The sequence below is a fragment of the Leguminivora glycinivorella genome, chromosome Z (assembly GCF_023078275.1).
Source record: "Leguminivora glycinivorella isolate SPB_JAAS2020 chromosome Z, LegGlyc_1.1, whole genome shotgun sequence".
Lineage (NCBI taxonomy): Eukaryota > Metazoa > Arthropoda > Insecta > Lepidoptera > Tortricidae > Leguminivora > Leguminivora glycinivorella.
The window spans coordinates 19,144,508-19,156,435 of record NC_062998.1 but is presented as its reverse complement, the minus strand read 5'-3'; the positions used below and the strand labels follow the sequence as shown (position 1 = coordinate 19,156,435).

Below are 11,928 nucleotides of genomic sequence, written 5' to 3'. Positions count from 1 at the left end.
AGGTAGGTATGTACCTATTACGCTGACTTACATAATTATGTACTTAGACAACACCTACCAACTGCATTACTTTCAAGGATGCTTTCTTTCAAAACACGATTACACCTGGTAGGTAACCTATTTTTCACCACACCCGCAAACTAAATGTGCTATTGCACGCAGGCGGAGCGTGAGTTATAGAAAAATCATTCACCCGAGGGAATAATGAAATTTCTAGTACCGTAATTAATTTTTTTTCATCTATTTACATATTTTTTTATATTGCGTGTGTGATGAAAAACATTGTGTGTAACTCGGGGTGTATGAATATTACAAACTCGAGTCTTTAAATCGCTCCGGCAAGCCGTCGCGATTTAACTCACTCTCGTTAATCAACTCCCTCCCCTTGTTGCAGAATGTAATTCTCTGTATTTAGGATTCTAAATTAAGTAATGTGTATCAAGCGCTTTACACTGATCCCCGCCAGGATATACCTACCTAAAATACTAGCGTCCACTACGCAAAGAAACATCTAGACATTGACTAGGCAGCTGGCAGGTTACACACTAACCCCCTTATTCATAAACGTACTCTAATAAAGTTATCAAGCTGATAAAGTTCGTTTGTCCCTTTCCGACGTATTGGTGTGATAGAAAAGAATAGAATAGAATAGAATAGAATATTTTTATTCGAAAGCACACAGATAATAAACAATTTTACACTGACATAAAATAGTAATAAAGTGCCACGAAATGGCTTCACCTCAGCATATTGCTGGCGACTTCCGACCATTAAGTGAGAAAAATCACGGAAGGTAACATAACATACAAAAGAAGAAACAAAAGGAACAAAAAAAGCATAATTTAAAAATAAAAAACATGACAAGAATAAAAACAAAAAGGACAAACGAACTTTATCGGCTTGATAACTTTAGAGTACGTTTATGAATAAGGGGGTTATTATATATCCACCATGCACTGAAAACCAGTTTGTTCAGAAACAAGAGTAGAATCGATTACGCTATATTTTAATGCAGGTTATTTTTTGTATTTAGTTTTCATTTTTTGCGTGCCAGGTCTAAAAGTTACAAAAGCAAAAGTTACTACTGTATCTCTGATAGAGGATTGCATACTTGGTAATGTTTTAATACTGGCTGTTCTTTTTATTAAAGATTGAATTTTTAAAATTTCGCTCTTCTGGCTCAGCGATAAGGTTCAATTTATCATGGCGAAAATACGACAGGTCAGTCCCTGTTACTACAAAGCGAATGTCAGTTGCCAATGTCACTACCGTATTTCAGGCAATAAGGGCTGGTTTTCTTACAATTTGTAACAAACTATCGCCTTATCGACTTTTGTTCTAAACCCAGTTTGTATGACTGACAATTGATAAGATACCTGAAAGCCTTATGCCTTTGCAATAAGGATTACGAATTGCCAGTAATCTGTTTGGACCACGATGATACACTAACACGGCACGCATACGTAATCAACGAACGTAGAGTTACTAATCAACTAGACTTACGAAAATAAAAGAAACAGCAATATCTTTGGAAATAATAGGCCGATTTAAGAATAAATTCTCTAGACTAACTCTAAATAATAAAAATCTGTTGGGGTGTCTGAGGTTTTCAGTGGTTGGTGTAAGTGCGTTTTCACATTATCCGATCCGATATCGGATGTCGGACCGATATCCTATACATTACAGGCGCCATCTTGGATTTTATGTATTGAAATCCTTCCGACATCCGATATCGGATCGGATAATGTGAAAACGGTCTAACACGTTGTATAGAGCATCAAAGTTCCGGAGTGGGGGCTTGTGATGTCACTTCTAAGTAAAAATTGTACCTAGCCTAGGCGTGACGTCACGCGAAACTTCAACGCAATGTACCGTCGTCATTTTTCGTTTACGAGAAAAAAGAAAAAATACGTGTCTAAAATTATTTAATAATCTAACTGACGGACTAATTAGTTTTTTTTAGTCGTCCCGCCTATTTTAGACATAAAGGTATTGTGTAGTACAGTCTCATTCTCATTCTTAAAATTATATTTAGGTACTAAATATTGAGTTTTAGTTAAATCCTTAAATGTTAATAGTATTACCTAATTTACGAGAGGACAGTATCTTAGTACTATTTAATACTAATAAAGAAGATTTAGTGGACATTTTACATTTTTCTTTGGAGCTTGGTTGGCATCTGGAGCACAGCACAAAGTTTTACAAAAATATTTATCTGATTGTTTAAAAATACTTTGGCACTAACATGGTAATGGTGATAAAAGTTTAAATTTAGTTAGAGAGATAAAAGATGATTTTAAAGTCAATCTTGTAGAGTCTATAAGCTGAGCAACGTCAACAAGGAATACAAAAAAAATCTGAAAGTATTTATTTCTCTCAGTCGGATTCATAATCCTTTTCCTTGCTCTACTGAGAGCATTGTATTTTATGCATTGAGCTGATGAACAATGCGGATTACACTGTTAAAATCTTTCGGTTTCCTCATGTTACACCGTGTATAAATACAAGTGTAACTAATTTATATGACATTGTTACGTATTTATGGCGTTTAAAAAAATTATACAGCGTATTAAACTTTGGCTAAAAATTTTGAGCATTGTCACAACATATATTACAAAATACTAAATGGGTATAAGTAAGTACATTTTAATAATTAATTAATTAACCTAAAAAACCTTACCTACAACAATTAGGAATATAACGATAAGTACGATATTTTTGTCCGGGACTAAAGCGAAACTGGCCCGTCCTGGGCCGGCCTAGCGTAAGGCCGTTTTCACCTATTCAATTATACTCTATGGTTTTTACATTATCCGAACCGAAATCGGATCAATCGGATGTCGGAAGGATTTCAATGGAAAAAATCCAAGATGGTGTTTTTTTTTTAATTTATCGCCACTTGATATGATTTTTAACCGACTTCAAAAAAGGAGGAGGTTCTCAATTCGACTGAGTGTTTTTTTTTGTATGTATGTTACTCGATATCTCCGAGAATCGTGAACTGATTTTCAAATTATTTTTTTTAATCGAATGGGTATAACTCCGAGATGGTTCCATTGGCGCCAAGTTGGGGTCTGATGATGGGATCTTGGAGATATCGAGGGAACTTTTCAAATGTTATAGGCACCTGGCACATGTAATGTTTTTAGTGTATTTTTCAAAGGTACACCAATATTTACGCCTGATGGTAATAATTTTATGTGGATGAGCTGATGATGGAAGGCCAAACTCCTCAATGGTTAGGAGTTAAAGGATAATTCTTTCACTTATTCGGACTGATACTTATAATATCAATAGGAACCACTAAAAATCAATAAATAAATAAACTTTTTTTTTTTAAATATAACCGCCTTCAAAAATAAGCGCGTTAGAAAACACGGAAAAACTAAAAAGCAAAAAATAATAAACCTTTGAATTCAGATTTCTTATCGGATTGTAATAATGTAAACATCCAAATTATAAACAAATCAATTATTTTTGGAGTCGGGGCCAGCCTGCGTATGGTTGGGTGGGGCAAACAGGCAATAGCAAGGCGAGGAACAGGGCTGGTACCGACTACAAAAGTAATTGATTTGTTAATAATTTGGATGTTTAGATTATTGCACTCCGATAAGAAATCTGAATTCAAACGTTTATTATTTTTTGCTTTTTAGTTTTTCCGTGTTTTGTTATTTTAATACAAAATCTTTATTGAAAAACAAACAATATAACAACTATAAATAAACTTAGAAAAAAGAAAAAATTAAATAAATTAAATAAGATGGCGCATGTAATGTGGAATATCGGTCCGACATCCGATATCGGTTCGGTTAATGTGAAAACGCACTAATTCATCCTTTAAGTAAATGTCCCTTAACTAGGCCCGTTCGTGTACCAACATTTTTACAAACCGCATTCTTGCACTACTTAGATTATACGTCAGTATTATTTATTCCCTCTATATACAACTACTATGTACAATCTGGACAGTTTTTGGCACCTTAATTTCAATAGTGGCAAATATATCGGCACAGTTTACTTAAGTATATACTAAAATATATAATCACAACGAATGAATCGCAGTAGGCCTAGTAACAGATAGGATTTGATATTTCCACAGGAACAGCTAAATCTAATAGTAAGTATCTTTTGATTAAATCTAAAATAATGAAGTACTTAACTGTATATTTATAATAGGTACTGTGTACTTCATAAAAACTAAGGCTATCTGAAAAGTTTTGTTGGTCTGACATTGTTACCTCCACCAATGCCAGCATCCTGGACCAAATAGGAAATTCCCTACTCAGAATAATGGAAATGAGAGTTCAGAACACGATGAAGTAAACTGTGTATCACGATAGAAGTGTTTAGCATTTTGAAGTGAACTCTAGTACTTAATAAAATACCATGTTCAATTTTACTGTCAGGTACCTAAGATTACAGATGTGTGCTAGTTAGATATCGATGCCGATCGACAATTTGACGCCCTAATAAGTAACTTATTAGGTAGGTACAATTTTATTAGGCCCTATTCATACTAGTGCTTGTAATCGGCCATGACAATGTGCGTCGTTCTCTTGAAGAATTTGACACATCTAACATTTAATTAACAATACTATTGAAGACCCGTGTCTTTGTCTATATCAGCGTTCGAAAATGAAGCCAAGTTAGAAGCCAAGAAGGTTTAGGTCGACGGCGGCGTGGAGCCGGGCCGGGAGTGGGTGTGCTACGTGTGCATGACGGTGGTGCGCCGCGTGTAGCCGCGCCGCGCGCCCCCGTTGCCGCCCTGCGCTTCACATTCTCTCTTCACGCGGTCTATGATCTCTGCCACTAACTTCTCCTCTCTATACCGCTTCTCTTCCCAATCTTCTTTATTTCGATTGTCTGAAATGTTTATTATTGTGGATAATCGCATATTCGATTGATTCAATACGTACACACTTTACAAATTACTTATATTACTCAATGGAATGTGGAATGAGCTCATGCCGAAGTATTTCCGATGAACTACAGTAGGTACAGTAGGTACAAGTTTCGGATCGGCAACGCGTTTGCGACACCCCTTGATAGTTGCAGGCGTCCATAGATTACGGTGACCGCTTTCCATCAAGGTAGACTAGAATCGGTCCAAGCTAAGTACGCACAGAGCGTGAGATACTTAAAATAACACGACCAATAGGTAGGTTGGACCGGTTCTACGACGTATGCATAGATAATTTCAATGTGAAACTAACCTTTGTTAACCTTATTTGATTTCTTTGTTTCAGTTTTAGTCGCAGCTTGTTTTGCAGGGGCTTGCGGGGCAGGCTCGGCCTCCGGCTCGCGTTTCACCACCACGGGGCACAGCGACAGCTTCTCAACTACTTCTGATACAGTTCCGGATATTACAGGACTTGGCTCGGTCAGGATCTCACTATGTCTGCTTGACAGGTGCCCAATGTAGCCTAGAAACATACAATCATCTTATCAATGATGCCTTTTCAGGATTTATAAAAATTGCAGAATAATTTATGATTCAAGAGTTTCAAGGCGGTTTTATCTCGACGTGGCAGTACCTACATAATAAGGTACCTACTACATATCTTTATTATATGATATCGGTCCTACATCCGATATCGTATCGGATAATGTGAAAACGCTCTGACGGTTACCAGTGACAAAAAATTAGATAATTAGGTATAATTATGATAAATATGACCTACCTTTTCTACTTTTAAAGAACACGAGACACTGTTCACATTGGAAGAGTGGCGCTGGGTTCAACGGTTGGATGACATGCCGTTTATATTTGTGCCTGTACCAATGCGTCCGACTCTGCAGGATCTCGCCACACAGCTTGCACACCACGCTGCCGTCGTTCCTCGTCACGTACTCCAACAGCTCGTTTCTTGTCTTGGAGTTCTCATTCGCCTCTTGGTCTTTGTCCTCCGAGTTCTCATTGTCAGAAATGTCTTCAGATTGACACTTTTTGATGGTTAGGAAGTGAAGACCGTGATCTTGCGAGTCGGGATCGGGCGCGCTGGAGAGCGCATCACTGGAGTTCCCGTCGGGACAAAGCTCGATGGTGGAGCAATCTGACATCACCTCTAGAGTTATTACCGGCGGCGTGCCATTGCTGTCGCCGTTCTCATCGCAGCTAAACTGGAAATCTGTAATTAACAATCATTGTGAGTAGGCTCTTGTCTTATGCGTGTCTAGGTACTTAGCCGTTGAGTAACTACGAAGTTTCTGTTTTATCTACCTAATCAAATACCTAGACACTAGCGTAAGTATCCTAGGTACTTCAGAGGTAACAGAATGAACCATTCCAAAGTAAATGAATAGGTATTATATTTTTATTTTACGCTGAAAATAATGGTCCATTTTTTCCATGTTTTACAATGTTTGTATTGTTAAATGGAGTGTCCACCGGTTATTATATGAGCGCGTTCAGTGGATACATTTAGAACTCAACATCATAGTGTAATAATGAAAAAAATGGGTTAGTTACAATTGCCCATTGCCCCCCAGTCGAGATTTGCCCCGCTGTACCTTATATTATATCACAAATTAAATGTATTAATTGGAGATTTAAATATTTGAAAAGGTACCAATAAAATTTAAAAAGTTGATATTGAGTTAAACAAGTTAGTTGTTCATTAGGTATTAACAAAATATTATCAGACTATTTCGCGACAAGCGAGCGCGGTTACAAGCGAGACTCCTGAACTCTGAACTCTTTTTAGTGAGGGCATTTGAGGATACTGATCGCTCGGTAAAACTAGCCTAGAAGATGAAAAGTACGAGCGCTGTCGATTGCTACTACACTGGACGGAGGTATCAGTCGATTTCTTCAAGTCAGTCATTGACTCTTAGGGTAATCCATTACCTAATCCAAAACCCGATGCGACGGATTTCTACTTCGTGCAATGAAGGTCGACAGTGTAGACTGAGAGGTGACGTCCGTGTCGCATCGCTGGTGGTTGCTGAACACGTCGTGGTAGCAGGTCAAGGGGTGAATTAAAACACCGCCACACATGCGCGCTTTGAGAGCGTAGGCGGAGCGCAATAATGGCGGTGCACCGCACAAACGCTGGCGTTGCGCCCAGTGGGCACTAGCGGGAACTAACGAGCGCGGATTGCGAGCGCAACGCGCGCGGGACGCGAGCGGAATGCGCGCGCATTCAGCGCGCTGATAGCGTAGCGTTAGCGAAGCGGAATGCGCTTTATGTGTGGCGGAGGCTTAATACGTACCGTTGTACGGCGTAATGCAGGGCTCTCGCAGACGAAGAGGTACGATGACGGGCGAAGCAGAAGAAGGCGAGGTCACCGAAGGTCACTTACTTGGCTCCCAGGGGGTGCATACTGACCTCGTACGACAGTCTGTTGGAGTCAGCAGTTACTGTCGTAGTTACTCGTAACCGAAGAGATGTAGTCCTGCCATCGTACAGCATAACATAACATACAACCGAACTGTGCATAGCATATAGTGCTATGCGAACCTTAATCCGGCTGCATGTCACTTCAGTCGCCAGCGCCACCGCCTGTTGAAGATTATTTTCCATCGGAAGAGCTTTACTTTGTACAATATTCCGATTATTTAAGGTCTTATCGGGCTGCAAATGCAAGCAAAACAGGAGCGATTGGCCTACAGCTATCGGCAGCTGTACGAAGTAATGCTGGAAACCAACCTCCCTCTGTAGACTACGAAAGTTGTGAAATTGATGAAATCAGGTTCTACGATCGAATCAAGCTCTATATTAATTCAGTATAGTCGAGCCAGATGATAACTACTGAAGTCCTCCTGAGTTCCTGGCCCCTTTCGCTTTGAGCTGGAATCTCAAGTTCACTAAGGCGAAGCGGGTTTATTTTTCCCAATTTGTTTATTAGAGGCTCGGCGAATAAGTTAATCTCTCGAATGGACAGGGGCGCCACAAGCCTCCGGGAAATCGTCGTGTACTTGGAACCCCCGCGGCCAGATTACCGATCGGTTTTGGTGTCCGCCCGGTAAACAGACGCACGCTCAGGATGCAGCACGCTGGCTCGAATTCAGATCTGGACATTCTGAAAGAGTTTTTTTTTTTTTTTTTTAATTCCGCAAACCTTTACGATGTCTTTGACCTACACAATGAGCGACGTACAGGAATCACAGGGTCGTCTCGCGAGGCGCCTCTCCGATTAGATAGCTCGCGAACATCGTCAGGACACCCTCGCAGCAGTGCGGCTCCTCGTCCGGTTATTGACGTCTTACCTCGTTCAACTATGGGTGGCCAAGCCACGTTAGGACGTAGCATCTTTAGAATTTATCTGTTCTCACTTCGGCGACGGAGGAGTCATTGGTCAAAATAGAGTGTAAATACTGTCGAAGTACTTCACGGGAACTGGAAAGAGAAGAGTGGATACCATAGTGTACGGGATGTCAGCTGATAGCGGCGCCCGGCGTCACATTGGAGGGCAGTATCAGCCTGGTCAGCAACAGAGTCTGCAACGATACCGTAGCAGACGGAGCCCGGATATGGTCGTGGCACCATTGTAGGGGAAGACAGTGCTCGCGGTGAGCGTGACATCTTAGGCGCGACGGGCGTTATCAGCGTGGCGGCTAGCAGTACCAAGGGACCACATCAGCAATCTTACCAGCTTGTCACTGCAGCAGACGATGTTACGTTCGGCGGTGAGATTGAGACGGCCGTCGTCAGCTCGAAAGGCGTCTTCGATGCCCCTGTCGCGTCACGCAGTATCGTGCTCGGTGGCCCTCTCGAGGTCGCCGCCGTCAGCGCGGGAGGCACCGGCGCCAGCATGACAGTCAGCTACATCGGTGAACAGCATCAACAGAGTTCGCGGCGTCGTCACGGCAGACGCGGCAGGAAAATTAGCGACGCCTTCGCGGCAGCCGCAGTATTGCGCTCGGTGGCGCGATGAAGGTCGCCGCGTCTGCAATCTTACCTCGTGCGATCGAGGCGACATCAAGGCGCCAGCATCAGCGTGTCGGCCGACGACACCGGTGGAAAACTTCAAGTAGCTTGCGGCGATGTCACGGCAGACGCAGCAGAAGGATTGCGACGCCTGTGCAGCGGTTAACAGTATTACGCTCCGCATCACCACTGAGGCTTGTCACGGCAGACGAACGCTCTGCATCACCATCGAGGCGCCAGCATAAGCGTGGCGGCCAGCGATACTGGTGGACAGCTTCAGCAGGGTCGCGGCGTTTTCACGGCAGATGAGCGCGCTGCATCACCATCGAGGCGCCAGCATAAGCGTGGCGGCCAGCGATACTGGTGGACAGCTTCAGCAGGATCGCGGCGTTGTCACGGCAGATGAGCTCGCTGCATCACCATCGAGGCGCCAGCATAAGCGTGGCGGCCAGCGATACTGGTGGACAGCTACAGCAGGATCGCGGCGTTGTCACGGCAGACGAACGCTCTGCATCACCATCGAGGCGCCAGCATAAGCGTGGCGGCCAGCGATATTGGTGGACAGCTTCAGCAGGCTCGCGGCGTTGTCAAGGCAGACGCACGCTCTGCATCACCATCGAGGCGCCAGCATAAGCGTGGCGGCCAGCGATACTGGTGGACAGCTTCAGCAGGATCGCGGCGTTGTCATGGCAGACGCACGCTCTGCATCACCATCGAGGCGCCAGCATAAGCGTGGCGGCCAGCGATACTGGTGGACAGCTTCAGCAGGATCGCGGCGTTGTCATGGCAGACGAACGCTCTGCATCACCATCGAGGCGCCAGCATAAGCGTGGCGGCCAGCGATACTGGTGGACAGCTTCAGCAGGATCGCGGCGTTGTCACGGCAGACGAACGCTCTGCATCACCATCGAGGCGCCAGCATAAGCGTGGCGGCCAGCGATATTGGTGGACAGCTTCAGCAGGCTCGCGGCGTTGTCAAGGCAGACGCACGCTCTGCATCACCATCGAGGCGCCAGCATAAGCGTGGCGGCCAGCGATACTGGTGGACAGCTTCAGCAGGATCGCGGCGTTGTCATGGCAGACGAACGCTCTGCATCACCATCGAGGCGCCAGCATAAGCGTGGCGGCCAGCGATACTGGTGGACAGCTTCAGCAGGATCGCGGCGTTGTCATGGCAGACGAACGCTCTGCATCACCATCGAGGCGCCAGCATAAGCGTGGCGGCCAGCGATACTGGTGGACAGCTTCAGCAGGCTCGCGGCGTTGTGGCGGGGGCAGAAGGTGGCCGCGCTGGTAGCCTGCATATTGACGACAGATCACTAACGGCGCGGCGCTCGCGTCGGGGCAGCAGCAGACATACTTACAGCGTCGCACGCGACGCCTATGTGGCGGCCACAACGTTGTTCGGCGGCACCGCAGAGATGGCCATCGTTAACGAGGAGGCAACTTCTACGCAACTTCGGCGGCGCCGACGCGGCGGACAACACTGCCGCGGTCAGTGGCGCTATCGCAGCGCTACAGTAAGTTCCGGCGCCGACACGTGGCTTGGGGCCTCCGCACCGAATCGGAAACCGAACATGTTCTTTCTAAAATAATATGAATCTGCTCACCCATTCGTCGGAGAAATTCAAACCTCCTTGGAGCGCGGTATTCCTCCACCGCGCCCTCCGCCGCCGCCGCCGCCGCCGCAGCCCGCAGGTCGCGCAGCCCGCGGTCGCGAAGCACGTGGTCCCCGGAGCACGTGGTCCCCGGCGGAGCAACTTACCTACGTTACCGCTTATATTCTCGCGCGAAACTTTTAATACGCGGATAACACTTCCTACTTTAGTCTCGGAAATGCGAATAGTTTAAAAAGAAAACTGATTAACGGTAACGATTTTTGCAGCATGGAACTTTCTTACAAAAAAGTGGGTAGAATCATAAAGCACCGCTCGTTCATTTCTATCGTGAGAACCCCGAAAGACGAATAATGATCGCTAGCGAGGCATAATATATCTCATTATTCAAGAAGAACGAGCGTAAATTAAAAGGGAAGAAAGAATTTACGGTGAAAATTGAAATTGAAAAATTTCATAATTCCGAAACGTTATAAGCCACTTTTTAAATAAAAACACGAATAACTCTGGTTTGACCAGGAGTAACAAGGAAATAGAAACTAAAAGATTAATTTCGAGACACCATGCTGTAAAAATGTTCGAACGGAATACGCGACAACCGGTCACTTCGGCGTTCGACGAAACAATGAGGGTGGCTGGTGGCGGGCCGGGGCGCGTAGGAGCCTTATGTTGCAGGTGGGGAAAACGGGACTACCAACATCGCGGCGGTGTGACGCCGGAGCGACTTACAACGAACGATGGCGCCATCTATCGGTCCGATGCGACGTCTACGACGTACTCTCTCTATATAAGACCTCGGATATACAAACGGCACAAATAATATCGAATTTGCTAATTTATTGTAAATAATTAACGTTAATTTATGTCAACCCACGTGCCTCTATTCCGGATAAACCAAATATCCAGCGCGCTTGGATGAAGTAGGGTCTAAGGCCACTTTGGACAGTCTTATTAGATTAGGTGTAGACCACACAAGGCTGCTGGCAGTGTCTTAACCGGAATCAGGGGTGTAGCTGCACGCAGTGCCTTCATCGCATTTGGGTACCCTGCTCGACGGCGACTCTGCGTGTGGCCGTCGCTCTCCGCCTGGGCTGCGTTTGCTAACCCTTAAGTCGGCTGGTATCCCGTCGGTGCTTGAGCCACCATCAGGCCTTAACCGCACAGATGAACAACGTCCTGATGACCGTGACATTAGTACCTTGGGAACGGGGACGGTGTTTGGTATGGTATGGGATGGGACGCTACGTGCGTCAGTACAATAGGTACCAACTAAGCAGTCTGGCCGTTAATGATGATGCTTTTTTTAAATAGTTATTTAATATTATAGGTGTTCTAATAATTATTCTAGGTATTTTGATATGCGCACTTTGTCCATACTTACCGTTTCTTTAAACACATCTCTATGTGTAGTGATACCAATAAAAATTAAAAATGGACTAAAA

General features: G+C 44.4%; 1 protein-coding gene across 1 annotated transcript; it reads right to left on the bottom strand.

Annotated features, from left to right (window-relative positions):
* Nucleotides 1–3,776: 3,776 nt before the first annotated feature.
* On the bottom strand, nt 3,777–11,678 carry LOC125241801. The gene is made up of 4 exons (XM_048150442.1): nt 11,483–11,678; nt 5,682–6,128; nt 5,214–5,423; nt 3,777–4,863 (listed from the first exon to the last, which is right to left on the bottom strand). The coding sequence occupies exons 1-4, from the start codon at nt 11,676–11,678 to the stop codon at nt 4,706–4,708; spliced, it is 1,011 nt and encodes a 336-aa protein (XP_048006399.1). The 3' UTR covers nt 3,777–4,705.
* Between the last annotated feature and the right edge of the window lie 250 nt (nt 11,679–11,928).

Excerpts from the sequence above, each read along its gene's own strand:
- LOC125241801 (XM_048150442.1), bottom strand. The coding sequence starts at position 11,678 with ATGTCACGGTCATCAGGACGTTGTTCATCTGTGCGGTTAAGGCCTGAT. Across the intron at positions 6,129-11,482 it reads CAGCTACACCCCTGATTCCG|ATTTCCAGTTTAGCTGCGAT; the intron begins GTTAAGACACTG and ends TGTTAATTACAG. Across the intron at positions 5,424-5,681 it reads GTTCTTTAAAAGTAGAAAAG|GCTACATTGGGCACCTGTCA; the intron begins GTAGGTCATATT and ends GTATGTTTCTAG.